Source organism: Simochromis diagramma, unplaced genomic scaffold (assembly GCF_900408965.1).
Source record: "Simochromis diagramma unplaced genomic scaffold, fSimDia1.1 OVJJ01000510.1, whole genome shotgun sequence".
Lineage (NCBI taxonomy): Eukaryota > Metazoa > Chordata > Actinopteri > Cichliformes > Cichlidae > Simochromis > Simochromis diagramma.
This window is the reverse complement of record NW_024387326.1, coordinates 4,379,649-4,395,191: the sequence shown is the minus strand read 5'-3', so window position 1 is coordinate 4,395,191 and position 15,543 is coordinate 4,379,649. Positions and strand designations below refer to the sequence as shown.

Here is a 15,543-nt window from a genome sequence, read left to right as displayed (position 1 = left end):
CAATGATGAGGTAACATTCTGCCTGTGCATTTTAACCCTGAGCGTGACATTTCAGGGAATAACGAGACAAGGTTCAAGGTGGGATGGGTTTGTATGTTTTTATTGCCTATTATTGCCTATTATTGCACTTAATTTTCGTATTTATGTTTCTCTTCTTGTATACAGCGCTTTGTGACTGTTTGCCTGTTAAAGTGTTTAATAAATAAACTTTGCTTATTCATTTATTTATTATTATTGTCACGATGCTGATACAGCCATGAGTAGTAAAAAAAAATCTAAATGCACTGTTATATTAAAATGATCCAGTACAACTACAGGAAATGCTGTTCACTATGTCAGTAGAAAGAATATTAAATATTTATATATATTTATATTAAATATTATTTTTTTTAATATTTCTATTTACAGATATTTATATAAGAAGAAAATAATGTTAACGTTTTTGCTACTTGGGTTCATTAACCCCTCTAATGAAATAATCTCGTACTTCTAGGGTTTACAAAGTTTGGGGGAGCTGAGTTGATTCGCACGCGCTGTGAAGCGGAACCGTTTCTGTCAGGCCAGGCTCAGGGCACACACCACCCTTACCCCCTTGGTCTGTCCGATAACACGCCTGAATGAAAACCCAGGAGCGACGCCACTGTCGGTGAAGGTGTATTATAGTACTAACATCGACTGCAGGCTTCCTCTGTGTGTTTTTTCCTTAACTGTCAGTTAGGCATATCTTCGGCCGGGTGAGTTTGCTTTTATTCCTGAAAATAATGTTTGCATCTACGAACTATTTTGATTAATCATGGCCCGCGGTGCAGCAAGCTAACGACGTTATTATGCGTCAAACGGTCGCCGCGTCACAGATGAATTCACATTTCTAGAAACTTCTGACCTACGACCCCTGAAACAGTCACTACTCATAGTCGTTGCGTGGTTGGTTCATTTGTAAAGCTTCAGTAGCGCTTGTTGCTGGTTTTATATTGAACTGTGGAGCTGGTTACTGCGCACGCTCATTCAATCCTTGTGCGTTAGCATACCTAGCTTACGGATGCTGTCATTTGTTTACGTGCAGCTAAACACAACTCCGGACTTTGCTAAGCTGTTGATTGTTTTTCCTCTCTGGTTTCCCCCTGCACCTAGAGCTCCGTCTGGTGGACGTGAAACTGCAGCATGGACCCACGGAAAGTGGCCGAGCTGAAAGGCTTCGTGCAGTTGTGCGAGGCTAATCCCGGGATCCTGCACCTTCCAGAGATGGGCTTCTTCCGGACGTGGCTGCTAAAGTCAGTACACTGGCAACTTACCTGTTGCTAAAAACAGTGGATAGCCATTGTCTAATGCTGGTCTTCCTGGTTTAAGGAATCACAGATGATTTTTTTTTTCCATAATGCCAAAACAAGTGCTTAGGTGAGATCTGAAACAGACTGTAGGGTTGACCACATGCCCTGTTCCGCCCACCTAACGGTAAAGAACACGGCCCCCCACCGTAGGGTGTACAAAGCAAAGCCTCACAACACAACGAATTGTTAAAGTAAAACCCTAGAGGTTATTTTGCTTCCGTTGTTGTTAATACCTCAACTCTGCAATGCAGAAAACTGTTTTGTTTTTTCATCTGAACAGCTCGGACTGTGGTACTATTATTTGTATATGTTTTTAAGGTGCAGTCACTTATTTTTTTGAGTTTGTTTAATAGAAAAAGATATTATGCTTATGAATATGCATCAATTAGTGTGTAATTATATTGTCCAACAAATTGATGTTCTCATAAACTAATTAGTTCTCTTAAAAAAATACAGAGGAGCAGGTGTCACTTTATGGAAGCCGCCATGTTACCCTGCAAACTTGAATACAGTGACTGAGATGTACATCACTGTATGTGGGTAGAGCCCGCAGAGAAATCGTAAGCGTTCGCATGCGGTGGAGGTGATATTTAATTTGTGTCTGCGCCTTCGCACTCAAGATATGAAAAGTTACACCTAGGTTTTATCGGTCCCCTTCACCAAAGAAGTGAAAAACGCACGATGGCATTTTAATAAAACATCATCCTCTTGCTCCTCGCCTCAAGCCTCATCTCCTAAATTGAACTCAGAGAGGTTTAACACGCATAAACGTGCATAAACGTGCTTATTTATTCTTGATATTGTCACAGTTGGGTATTGTCAGCTGATTAGACACGCGACCCTCCTGAGCAGACAATGAACAGGCTAAACAACAAAAGTTGGTTATAAGCTAACATTATGCCAGGTAATTTTAGGCTCTTGTGTCCTAAAAATCGCTGTTCCATGTGATAAACAAACCGCAGTGACACTGTTATCTGAAGAAAGCGAGCCTCACTGACCCACTGATTCGTTTCAGACTCTTTCAAAGCTTTCACAGTTTTACAGCTGCCTCCAGTGTAAATAGACCTAGAAACACATTGACAACTGAGGTAAACAGCTGACTGACAGCCTGTACTCAATACAGATGAACTGCAGTCAGTTGTTTGTCCTGCAGAAGTTCGATGGGATTATGCACTTGAATTGGGGGGGTTTAAAAACAAGCTGAAATCAGTTGACTGCAATCTGCAAAAGACTGACATCTGGTGGTGAGATTTTCAGCACTGTAACTTTAACTACAGTAGCAGACTTTTGTCTGTGCTGCTGAGAATTTTTAGAAATAAACTGCTTGGAAAAACTGAATTAAAAACCAATTATACAAAACATTAAAAACTAGACTACTAGTATTCAGACACCCACCAAAGGACAGATCTGATATGTGTGTGCTGCTGAGCTCTAACTTAATTTTTTAACACCTAACTACAAATCATTAGTTTTCTGATGGATTTGAGTACAGGTTCTGTTTTACTACACTCTTGGGCTCACCAGGAGCCCACTATGATTGTTGGGGGTCTGACACAACTTCCTGTGGGGATAAAAGAACGGTCTTTAAAGGTTTGGGACAGGTTAAATAGGGTTAGGTAGGGTAAGAGGCTAGTGAGTACACCTTCTCAGCATCTGTCCTCACAATTATTATCATAGAGGCATGTGGGCCAAAATCTCAAATCAAAGTTCACGGAATGAATGTTTTAAGGTGCCAATATATCGTCCGCTGTGGTCGCTTTGCTCACTCCGTACCGTCATCACACAGATACAGGCTTATACTGGCTGTTAAGCCATGAGAAGTCGCTGCAGTATTTTCCTAAATGATAGTTGTCAGGGCTCCGACAATATCGCATCACAAGCGCCGATAAGAAAGAGAAGGAGTCAAAACTGGAAGCCAAGACTTTGTTGAGTGTCTTTTTTTTAGGGGGGGGGATTCTTTCTACACACTTACGTTTTCAAACAGTTGCAATATCTCCCTCTGTGCGTCAGTACACGATCGTACACTGGTGTCTTCAAACAACCTGCGACTTCTGCGGGGCAACGAACCAAGTTACAAAACTCAAGAGGTGCAGAACCGGCCAACACGCCACAAAGATTGGGTCTCGCAACACAGAATGTTTCTCAAAGGCTACGTTCACACTGCAGGTCTCAATGCTCAATTCCGATTTTTTGATCAAATCCGATTTTTTTTTTTTGTCTGCTTGTTGACACTACAAATAAAATGCGACAGCAAACGCGCTCTAGTGTGAACGCTCAAAGCGGCCCGCATGGGCAAAAGAAGATTTCACACACAACGCGCTCTGTTTAGACCCAGAGCAAACAGTATTGTTTGACAGATGGCCGTTAATATAAAGACTTCGGACTTTACGTTTCCCAATTTTTGCTTTAAGTTATTTTGTTATTTACATAATAATGTAAATAACCTAATAATTATCCTTATTGCTGTTTTAGAGAGGAGCGGTGCTTCAAAGGATAGTTGCAGATTTCTGTCAGAATCTGCAGATTATACAGTACAAATAACATGTTCACGTTTCTCCAACGTTGTCTTCCCAATAGTTTCACTGACATCTACACGGGATGGCCAGGAAGCGCTCGCGATGTCTTCTCGGGCGCTGATAATTGGCGTCTGTCTTGTGTCGGTGACGTCAAAGACTGATTTAATGCGACATGACCGTTCAAACAGCAGTCGCTTTCTAAAACATCGGATATGTATCGGATTCAGTACCACATACGAAAGTGACCCAGATCGGATTTGAAAATATCGGATTTGCGCCGTTCACACTGTCATACCATGATCGGATATGGGTCGCATAGGGTCAAAAAAATCGGATTTGATGTGCTTTCGCCTGCAGTGTGAACGTAGCCAAAATCCTCATCAGAAACCAGCGACGCAGGGATCATTAAAGTGGCCTTACTTTGTGCGCCGCTTGTTTTACTCAATTTAAGATCACTTTTTGCAGTTTTACATGCTGTGGTTCAGTGAAGTGGTACCAAGGAGAGGGACGTAACTTTAAATCTGATGGTGTATATGATTTGATTACACTAAAATGTTCAGAAATTAACTAAGCAATATGTTCAGGTGAAGTAACCCTGTTGCAATATCTGTTTAGGCTTTTCCTCCAAAACAATGTCTTAAAATTTAGTGTTTTGTGTTTATTTTATTGTTCTGTTTTGCAGCATGGGTGCAACAATCCCTCCACCACCCAAGACAAGTGACTCATGCCAGGTGATGCCTAAAATATTATTTAATTGCCTTTTACTTCATGCTAATGTCAGAAATTACACCTCATCATAACAAAGCGTGCTTTCTGACTTGTAGGGTGGCTGTCCCTGTGGCCCTCCACCCACCGCAGCTTCGCCTCCTGAGCCTGAGCCTGAGCCTGCGCCTGCGCCTGCTGTGCCGTCTGAGAGCGAGGAGAGTGAAATAGGTACTGTATGCCCCACTCAACACTTTGTTTCATGACAGCCTGGAGCTTTGATTTACATGCTGTAAATTTAATAGATTAAATGAAATAATGAACACAATTTACGGAAGATTTTTTTAAATCAGAATCAGAATACTTTATTAATCCCGAAGGAAATTAGGGTTAATAGAGTACACTTTAACTGCTAGTCCTTTATTTATCAATGAATGTTTTAATTAATTATAAATAAACAGAAAACACTTCTATTTACATCCTATTAAAGCATTTTAACATCATTATTTAGTACTGAAACAGACTCAGAGCTTACCCACAATCATCTAAATTCCTTATTCTAAATATTTCAAAACTATAACAATGAGGGAGTTAACACAAGAATCAAGTAAGAATACTAAAGAGAAATTACTTGAACAGTTACCATCAGGATACAAACATTAAGTTCACCAAGGAGGATGCCAGGGAAAACACACACACACACACACACACACACACACACACACACACACACACACACAGACATAAACATATTAAAAGATATCCAAACTGGGCCTTTATCAAGTCACCAAAAATGCACCGAAAAGAACCTGAAGCATCAACCAGTGAGCAGCACAGTGACTGGGAGAATAATGCTGTCATCCACGGCTAACATCCACGGCACTTCAGACCCAGCCCCACACTCAGACAAAAACCCTAGCTAAACAACTAAGTGCAGAGAGGAGTGCTTGGTTATAGACATGAGAGCGACCATTCCACAGACACATGGCACAACGCCTCTTCTACAGGATGAGACTGGGCTGTATGTTTGCCTTTAAAGGACAAAGGATGCTCTCCTGAGGATTCTAAGGTTCACATTTTGGACAGAGAACAGGAGGCAGTCTACATCCAGTTTTGATTTAACCACCATTCGTGTTTCCACGCTGACAATCCCGTGAGCTTTTAGAGCTGAAGGGGCTTACTGGATGAGACGTGAAACCCAAAAGAAGTCCAGTTGGCTTCAACTTGAGCCATTTCGGATCAGGATAGAATTTTTTCCATCCAGGCTGAAAAAGCTAATGCTATCGACAGATGGAGCACAGTGGAGATGTGGCTGGACGCATGTGCAGAAAATGTAACAATTCTGATGTGGTCACATAAAAATTGGTGTAACATCCCAACACAGAATGTTTTTACATTATATCCCTTGTTGGTAGCTGAGGTGTGGTGCAGTTTTTGCTAGCTGTTAACCTGTTTTTAAGCTACACCAATAATTTCATCGAGCTTATTTCAGTTAGTGTGGAGCTGAGTAAACGTTCCCCGCCAACAATAATGGTTCAGTCCTGCAGGGATGCTGATGCGAGTAATTGTCTACCCTCCAAGTTATAGAACAAACCGCTCCCGTCTTAATTATTTATGTTATGTTTTTGTGTTTGGTTTCTCAGAAATCGACAGAGAGGGAGTGATCGAGCCAGACATTGATGACCCGCAGGATATGGGCGAGCTTGAAGACATTGAGGTAAAATTATGCACATACATTAAATCAAAATTTAAACCCTATCTTAGTTGGAAGCTGAGCCCCTGACTAAGATTCAGAGACAGAGAAATTACTATATTTTAAATTTTAGAGAGAATTGAGGCATAGATATCCATACTCTCCCACAGGTCACAGAGGAAATGATGGACCAGGCCAATGAGAAGAAGATGGAGGCCATTAACGCTCTAGGAGAAGGTGGGTTGATGGTCTGTTTACAATGAACAGTGAATGCAATTCCTGAATGCTTCTCCCTGTACATGGAAGAAGAAATTAAAATGACTCTATGATCTGTAATGTCTCATTTTAAATATATTTTAGGTGATCTGCAGAAAGCTCTGGATCTTTTCACTGAAGCCATCAAGCTTAACCCCTGCCTTGCCATCCTCTATGCCAAGAGAGCAAGGTGAGAGTCCACTGTGTCCTTCATTTGAAACCACCGCCTCTTCTTCCCTCAGATACCGTCTGTTCTGAATGCCTTTGAGTGTAACTGGTTATTCTCTTCGTTTTAGTGTCTACATCCAGATGCAGAAACCCAACGCAGCCATAAGAGACTGTGACAGAGCCATCAGCATCAATCCAGACTCTGCACAGCCTTACAAGTGGAGGGGGAAAGCTCACAGGTATGAGAGAGCTTCTGCTGCACAGGCAACATAGCCAAACTCTCATTCCAAACTTCCGCAAAAGCATCATTCAGGCCTGAATTACTCCCCTAAATGGGCTTGGTAATATTTAATTACCAAGCCCATTACTTTAATCCTGGGAGATAGATAGAGAGATAGATAGATATATACACTAGACATCATAGTCTAAATGTGTACGCATTTTCCATTTTTAGTCTCCGTGCTTCGAGACTGGTCAGTGCTCATGATGTTTGCAGTGATAAGACATGCTTTTATTTTGAAGGCGAATATTATCCATTTCTGGTTCATGTCACATTTTTTCAGCTTTCACAACCAGTCGGAGAGTAAAATTTTGAAGTTTGCAGACAAGTTGATGTCTTCCATGCAAACTACATGTGACAAGGTTTTTTGGTACAGCACCCTCTTTCACCTAGCAACAGCCAGCAGCCCTCAGCAACCACCAATCACAAAACAGATGGAGGAATGTGCATTTTTCCCTCTTGGCCTGTGTGAATGGGGCCTTAAAAATGCTCCAAATAGCACCAACAACAGACAAAAACACTTCAGTGAGTCAGATTAAGGGAGGTGATGTTAAGCAGATCTCTGTCAGCTCTGCTTCACTGTATTCAATTAGTTCAGTTCGGTTTTATTTATTTAAAAAAAAACTTGTTGGGGGTGAAGGAAAAGGAAAAAAAGGAGTGCATAGGGAGATGACGACAAATGAAAGTAGAGAAAATGTAATGTTGCCCAGTAGTGGCTTCTTAACTAAAGGATATTTCAGAGGGTGTCTGTCTCTTGAATCCAAACTGGGGCCTCAAAGCTGAAGGCTCTGCCTCCCATTCTACTTCTAGAAACCACAAGTAAGCCTGCAGTGTGAGAGTGAAGTGCTCTATGAGAGTAACAGGATGATTTGATGAGGACTGATTGATCAGGGTTTTATATGTGAGGAAAAAGATTGTAAATTCAATTATGGATTTAGCAGCGAGTCAGAGAAGAGAAGCTAATGTGGGAGAAATTTGATCTCTCTGTCTAGTCTCTGTCGGTGCTACAGGTGCAGCATTTTGGATCAACTGAAGGCTTTTTAGGAGCTTTTAGAAATACCTTTAACTCAAGCAGCCATATAAGTCCTAAAGTGATTAAATATGTGAGTTATTAAAGTTCTGAAGAAGGTAACTGGAAATGGAAACCAAATATTGTCAGTAAATTGATGTTTGTCCTGCTGCAGGCTGCTGGGACACTGGGAGGAGGCAGCCAGGGACCTGGCCACAGCCTGTAAACTGGACTATGATGAGGATGCCAGTGCAATGCTGAAGGAGGTCCAGCCAAAGGTAACAGTGAAGTGAACAGAAAGATTAAAAAACGCTTTGCCACAGTTTCATTTTTTGGTGGGAACAGTAATGCAGGTAGTTCAATATGTAGAAGGTTGCAGTTAAACAGCAAAGTCCTGATCTGTTTACACGATCTTAATGCAGATGAACTCTTTGTAATTTTCAGGCCAACAAAATCATAGAGCACAGACGCAAATATGAGCGCAAGAGAGAAGAGAAGGAGATCAAAGAGAAGCAAGACCGGATAAAGAAAGCCAGAGAGGAGCACGCACGGGCTCAGAGGGTGAGTTGCTGGGAGGAATTCCACAGATTTTCCAGGAGTGAAAGAATCCAAAAACTGTATGACACTGATGAATGTCTCATTCATTGTTTTGCAACAGGAAGAGGAAGCACGACAGGCTGGAGGAGGATTCTTCCCAGGTAGGAGAGCAAAAGCAACTCATTTTACTGCCGGATGCCTTATGATGGAGTCCCATAATTTATACTCCTGTAAACACTGATTGTTTTATTGATCATCCCGTGTCTGCAACGTCCAGGGTGAGAACAATGTGTGAAGCTGTGTGTTCATGTCAGGGTTCTGTTATGCATCCATTTATTAGACAGTGCAAGTATAAGTCTAATCATTGCTTGGCAGGTCCGGGTGGATTCCCAGGCGGATTCCCAGGTGGAGCCGGAGCTGGTCCCGGCATGGCTGGTCTAGGTGAACTCCTGAAAGATCCTGAGCTGCTTAATGCCATGAAGGTGACTAACTCTGTCCTCCACATCACAGCTGTCCCATGGTTAGGGTTGGTCATTTTAACACGTAACACGGTGCTGAGGAGAGTCTTGTAGACAGGACGGCTAATAGAACAATTTTGATGCGCACACTTAGACCAGGGAGCTTCAGGAGCGGGCTGGTTGTTTTTCCACACAGTAACAAATGATTATTTTAGCCTTTAGGGCAGCATGGAGATGAATTTAGTTGTTGTTCTAATGTTTACTCACTGACAAAGCTGTCTGCACAGTGTAGCCAGCACCTCAATAAAGGCAGATACCTAGAAACTGTATTTCTACTTGGTTTAGGAAAAATTCTCATCGTTTTGACATTTAAAAATCATTGATGTCACCTTTTAACATTATGTCAGCAGCTATTCTCCACCGTGAACTATGTTAAAAACAAACACCGCTCACGCCTCACAGATGACAGCTTACAGTCCTGCGTAAAGATGAAACTGACTTCGTACAGCCCCGATTTGCAGATGCTGTGTGCAGAGGTTCAGGAGCAGAAGTCCCATTGTAAACATATCACGGCAGACCTGACGATGTTTGCATGAACATGCTTTTCAGCTTCTCTTTATTGACCACTTTTCACTCACGGTTGCTTTACGCATACAGCCGGCTGTAGCTTTTCAGTTCACAGCCCGACACATACCAACACAACAGCATAGATAGCACAGACGTTAAGGCGGCGAGGCGTGATTGCGGGTGCCGCTCAGGTGTGTCCGCCTCCCCTGCAGTGGCGCTGCAGACCACCCCCCCTCCACACACATTAACCGGGTAAAATACATATTTAGGCAGAATTTTGCAAATATCTATTTTTCATCTTTTAGCAGCATAGTGCTTTTTTTCCAGTTATTTTTTTAAAAGTCAGGTCAAGGATCCAGAAGCCCAAATAAGGGTGGCGGCTCACAACTGTTTTTGTTTGCTGGATCATTTTAGTTCAGCTGGGTGTCTTTCCTTTTGTTATATTTCTTTAGGAGTTCAAAATGTGTTAATTACATAAATAAAATGTAATTTTCTCTGTAGCACTTCATGGATTTCATAAGCAACACACCTTAGTTGTTCACACAAAGCATAAAGGTAAAAAACAATATATACAGTGTTATCTTCATTTTAGATGTCAAAAAGTATTTGCGGCTCCCAGTGTTTTCGTTTTCATGGAAACCGGGTCCAAATGGCTCTTTGGGTGTTAAAGGTTGCTGACCCCTGGTCTAGTCAGCCAATCACATGGCAGCAGCCTTTAGGCATGTAGACATGATCCAGATGACAAACTGAAGTTCAGACTGAGCAACATACTGGTGATTTAAGTGGCTTTCAATACAACATTGTTCTTGGTGCCAGACAGGCTGGTGTGTCTGGATTTAAATCAAGTTCTTATGCTGAACAGTACATAAATCGGGGTAGGCAACTCCAGGCCTCAAGTGCCGGTGTCCTGCAGGTTTTAGATGTGTCCTCGATCCAACACAGCTGATTCAAATGGCTAAATTACCTCCTCAACATGTCTTGAAGTTCTCCAGAGGCCTGGTAATGAATTAATCATTTGATTTAGGTGTATTGACCCAGGGTGATATCTAAAACCTGCAGGACACCAGCAATTGAGGCCTGGAGTTGCCTACTCCTGACATAAATCATTCAGCCACACATGGCTGTTATGCATTGTTGAATCAGTAAGACCACCATATGACCTATGGTTTAAAAAAAACAAAAAAACATCCAACAGTTTTTGTTAAGCTGATTTGGAAATGCCCTGGGTGAGCAAAGTTGACCCCATTTTTGTCCAATATCCAACTCCAGGACCCTGAGGTGATGGCCGCCTTCCAGGATGTCGCCCAGAACCCGGCCAACATCTCCAAGTATCAGAACAACCCCAAAATCATGGCCCTCGTCACCAAGCTGAGCTCTAAATTTGGAGCTCCTCCACAGCCATAAACAGGACGGGACCGAAATGGGAGAGAAGAACGAGTGGATATGTGGTGAAACAATCTGGAGAGCAAAGCTTTTCAACAATTATTCACTGTGTGTAGTTCAAACAGGGGAGCAGGTGACGGGTTAACTGGCATGGTGTAGAGGAAGGTTGGCAATTTCTTTTTTTTTTATGTTCTTAATCAACCTGTTAGCACTTAGCAACATGTCAACAAAGCAGCCCGGTGGTTAGGAGTCAGGTCTGATACTTATACACCCCGTCCAGCACATCTCAGCTGGGAATTCACTTAAACCACAGGTTGACGTTTTCTTAACCTGCGTCATGAACAGCCAAACCGGGAGCCTCCTGCATTAAGACGCTAGCTTAGAAACATTTCTACCGCTGTTTAATACTCACTGATTTAGCTACTGGTTTCTTTCTTTCTGTGGACGGAGCTGAACTCTCACACCACTGTGGGCCCTTCTTGTTATCAGACATATTATTATAAAAAGTATTGAACATGTTTGACCCTATTGGAAAAATTCACAAAAATAAAAGCTCTGTTCCTGCAAATCAGGTTTGATCTGCATTTCTAGTTCTGTTTCCCGTTAAATGTCATGTGTAAAAGAGTTCACTCATTTTTATTTTGACTTCAGTTTTCCTGTGATAATTAAACTGGAAAGAATGATCAGAAAACTCGACTCATCTTTTCACCTGTCATAATCATTGCCTCAATCTGTTTACAAACACATCAGCTGGTTCCAAATGTGGGTCTTTAAAGGTACTTTGATAAATCAGGCCTGGTGGGAGAGTGGGCCACCAGCTACTTAATCCATCCACAACATCTGTCTTTCAGCCAGAGGATTACCACTCTAACACACAGCCGGCTGGGCTCTTATCAAAGCAGATCTGACTGAGCACTGTCCTGTCACAGCAGACGGCTGATTTGTCCTTTGCATCTCCTTCATTAACTCAGTCTTTTGCCCACAACCCCTGAAAATGTGCTGCTTGTCCCTTCCTCTTTAAAATTCCGACAACACAAGTCACACAAGCTGTATTTTTCACAAGATTCCTGTTTATTTCTGTACTTACAATATACCAGAACAAAATACATGAGCAGAAACAGCTTTTATAAGCGGGTCAGAACAAGGATAAAGTGAGGGTGCTGCTTGCAGAAGCCAACAAAGGGGTGAAGGATAAACGAGCTAGTGTCCATATCTGTGAAAACATGACAGAGAGGATGTTCTGTCAGTACAGCTCTTCAGTTTTAAAGAATAAACAATTTTCTCTGCGGGTCAACAAATGATCAAATGCACTGTTAACCAAGGAACCCCTTAAACCCTTGTGATTGGACCACACAGTAAAACTGTATACAATGTAATGGATGGTACTCACTTCTGAAACTCCCACTCCCTGTTGTCCAGAGGACACACCTGTCTGGTCTTCAGCCAGCGAGAAATACAGTGGAAGTGGAAAGCATGCTGGAAAAGAGAAACAGTAGAAGGATGGTAAAACTACCTAAAAGAATTTTATTTAACAAAAATAACTTCTCTAGTGGAAAAAAAAAAATCGATATTTTACTTCAGGTTTACAATATTTAAGTATCATGTATCTCCATTCCCCTGTATTGTAATTTTATTTATTATTAGTCCTTTATTTATCCAGGCAAAAATCTCATTTCCAAGAGAGACCTGGCAATACTGCTAATGCTAATTCTTTGTACTTCCACACGACAACAATCAAACTTTGAGGCACAACTGGAAAACAAAGAAATAGATCATGTGCGCTTACAATAAAAAAAGTGACCAGAGGATCAAGTTATCCCAGATTATTTAAAACCATTTTTAAGGATTCGGGAAACTTTAAAACATTCCATTTAAATAGTGTTCATTGCATGTATAGTTCCTGCATATAAACCTGGCATGAGCAAGCTCTTATAAACACAACAGCCTTGTGCAGGAAATTCCTATTAAAGTTCATTATGATCAATGTTGGGAACATCGCGTCAGAGGTTATACTAATATTAATTTGTGTTTAACATGATTCCTCTCACCTTTATGGATCAGCATGCTGATCATTTTTGGTTAATACGAATCATGATCAAGAGCATCTACAAATAAAATAAATAATATACTTTATCTGATATTTGGGAAATCATTTAGTAACAACAGTTGAAATTATGAATAATGGCGATAATGATATATCATCTGGAAGATCACCTCTGCCCGATACATAGAACTTCCTATATCTGCCCTTCCTGGCAGCAGAGATGATTGTTACAGGAGGTGCCTGTCATCGTCTTTTTAAGATCACTCCTTAGAAGTCCTAATCTGACTTTGTGAATCTGCATGTTTTCAGTATGAATGCCAAATTTGAACAGGGAGCATCAACAACTGTCAGTGCTACAGACACCAGGGTCAGACTGTGAAGACTCAGTTCTACTGTGATATCCTGAGTTGTCCCAGGGAGATCATTCAGTAGAAACAACCTGAACTGTGGAGTGCAGGGCACACACACTTCCTATGACTTCCTCCTTTGTTCCCAAAAAAATAATTTCAGACACACATTTTCATCTTCTTTGCTGTGTGTGATTGGCTTTTGTTGCCAATCACACACAGCAAAGAGAGAGAGAGAGAGAACAGAGAAAATCAAGTGGTCAGATCAGGATTTTGCTTCCACAGTGCAATTCAAACAAAGAGCAATGGTCTTAAAGGGGAGCTGAGACCATTTTGATCACACTGTACATGTTATATAGAAACTTACGTTGCAAACACCCCAGGCTACAGTGCACTCTTCAGAGGTTGCAGAAGCTTGGTTGGCCTGGCACTCTATGCCTAATGGGTGAGGGGGGAAAAGAGAAATGTGTCAACATAAAAAGCACCATATCACCTACAATGATAAGCAAACCTCATTTACTGTCAAAATGTGCACCAAAGAAGAGATCAAAGACCAAAATGTAAAACTGAACTCACAGAGATCCATGATGTGGTTCCTACAGATAGCACAGTTGTCCACCACAATGTCCCAGGCCCAGAGCGCCACAGCATTCCACTGAGGGGGGAAAAAAAATAAAATCACACAAATATATGATCCAAGATTCATAATCTGGAGATTATGTAATTTAAAAAATGTCTATATCCCCTTATTTGAACCACACGAGGGCCAGCAGTGCACAAACTGCTGTGACTTGAGGGGCACTTTTTGAGCTTAATAACAAACATGACATAAACATATGTTTTATTTAAAAATATATATTTTAACTTCGGTTCATTATGAGTGTCAAATGTCTTTTGATTTGAAAAAGAAGAAGCAAAAGCATCTCTTGGGTGTCTGTAAGAGGGCCTTATCCACTTCCCCATCCCAGAAACACGCCTGAGATGTTACTGTAAACTCTATAGAAGTCCTCAAATCATTAGAGATTTAAGATCTCATTTAAGGCATGGGGCCCTAAATATATCATTTGAGTCTAGCTTATTGAGAAAAGAATAGCATAAGAACGAGACACACAGTCGCCATCGAAAGCATGTCAAACGTGTAAACATTATTTTTAAATACAAAACAAAAATTACGTGTGATGTGTAGCTAGGCTAATTCCGCCGGGGTACCGTTTGAACAGCTGGTGTGTTTCTGCCCATTACACCTTTGTTATTAATTCAGAGATATCTGTGAGGGCGTTGATTCTCGGCCCCTTAATGGGAAGTGCAAATTCGTGGGTATTCGTTACAAACAGCTACAAGCCTAGTGTCCTAACTGATTCTATGCCACAGTGACATAGCGCTAAAGTTAGCATGCTAGAGTTAGCTTAGTAAAAGCAGTGAGCGGCACTGAGCTATGATAGCGTCCATTGTTCACATTAGACAGCTTCTTAGTAACTCCCCGGTGAGAAACTTTTTACAGCCATACCTTCTTTACTTCAAATCGTTTCTTGCTTGCGCTATTGGTACCGCTCGGTGTATCCACGTCCATTGCTGCTGCCATCTTGAACGGAAGAGTATGACGTATGAGCCAAATCAGGCGGAAGAAGAGCGGCAGTTTCCGCCGTCGAATTTGAGAAACTTTAAAGCGTATTATATCGATATTTGACGGCGTAATGAAGACAGATCATAGTTATTTTCTTATATTTATTTCAAAAGCTAACAATGTTAACTTTCATGAACACAAAGCGAAAAGCTTCTCCATGATCCAAAATATTTAGGTTCCACCGAGATTTGAACTCGGATCGCTGGATTCAGAGTCCAGAGTGCTAACCATTACACCATGGAACCCCCACGACGAACCCTCAACTACAGCTCACTATAAAGGTGGGTATCACAGACACAATGGTCTGTCATTTCCCATTAGATATAGTAAATTGTTAGAGCACAAATGTTGCTAACACTGCCAAGTAGTTTGAATTACTATTGATCTCCCATCGATGCTACCGTGATAAGATCAATACTTTGCTTCTATCCTATAAGTTCAGTTTGTAGCCCACTGAATTTTGGAATTAAAAAAATATAGCTCAGACATGCTGTATGAAAATATCTGAAAGATTTTGTATTTACCGTCACGTCTAGAATATTTAAAACCTATAGCACATTTAGATAACAGATGTTGACCAAAAGTGCTTAAAATACGGGTCTAAAAAAAGAATAGTTTTAAAATAATTAAGA

General features: G+C 41.2%; 2 protein-coding genes and 1 non-coding gene across 5 annotated transcripts; 1 reads left to right on the top strand and 2 right to left on the bottom strand.

Annotated features, from left to right (window-relative positions):
- Positions 1–580: 580 nt before the first annotated feature.
- Positions 581–11,587, top strand: st13 (ST13 Hsp70 interacting protein). Of its 3 annotated transcripts, none has more exons than XM_040006035.1 (13): positions 581–734; positions 1,132–1,271; positions 4,527–4,575; positions 4,669–4,777; positions 6,190–6,263; positions 6,410–6,476; positions 6,600–6,684; positions 6,791–6,901; positions 8,127–8,229; positions 8,396–8,512; positions 8,610–8,649; positions 8,864–8,970; positions 10,783–11,587. In XM_040006035.1, the coding sequence occupies exons 2-13, from the start codon at positions 1,162–1,164 to the stop codon at positions 10,915–10,917; spliced, it is 1,107 nt and encodes a 368-aa protein (XP_039861969.1). In that variant the 5' UTR covers positions 581–734; positions 1,132–1,161; the 3' UTR covers positions 10,918–11,587. The 3 variants fall into 3 exon arrangements, with proteins under 3 accessions (XP_039861969.1, XP_039861971.1, XP_039861970.1); XM_040006037.1 differs by lacking the exon at positions 581–734 and adding an exon at positions 803–924; XM_040006036.1 differs by lacking the exon at positions 581–734 and adding an exon at positions 993–1,014.
- Positions 11,588–11,946: 359 nt separating this feature from the next.
- Positions 11,947–14,923, bottom strand: rbx1 (ring-box 1, E3 ubiquitin protein ligase). The gene is made up of 5 exons (XM_040006038.1): positions 14,795–14,923; positions 13,864–13,942; positions 13,655–13,725; positions 12,287–12,372; positions 11,947–12,109 (listed from the first exon to the last, which is right to left on the bottom strand). The coding sequence occupies exons 1-5, from the start codon at positions 14,867–14,869 to the stop codon at positions 12,097–12,099; spliced, it is 324 nt and encodes a 107-aa protein (XP_039861972.1). The 5' UTR covers positions 14,870–14,923; the 3' UTR covers positions 11,947–12,096.
- A 161-nt stretch (positions 14,924–15,084) lies between these two features.
- On the bottom strand, positions 15,085–15,156 carry trnaq-cug. The gene has a single exon. It is a non-coding gene; the product is annotated as a tRNA-Gln (tRNA).
- Positions 15,157–15,543: the final 387 nt, after the last annotated feature.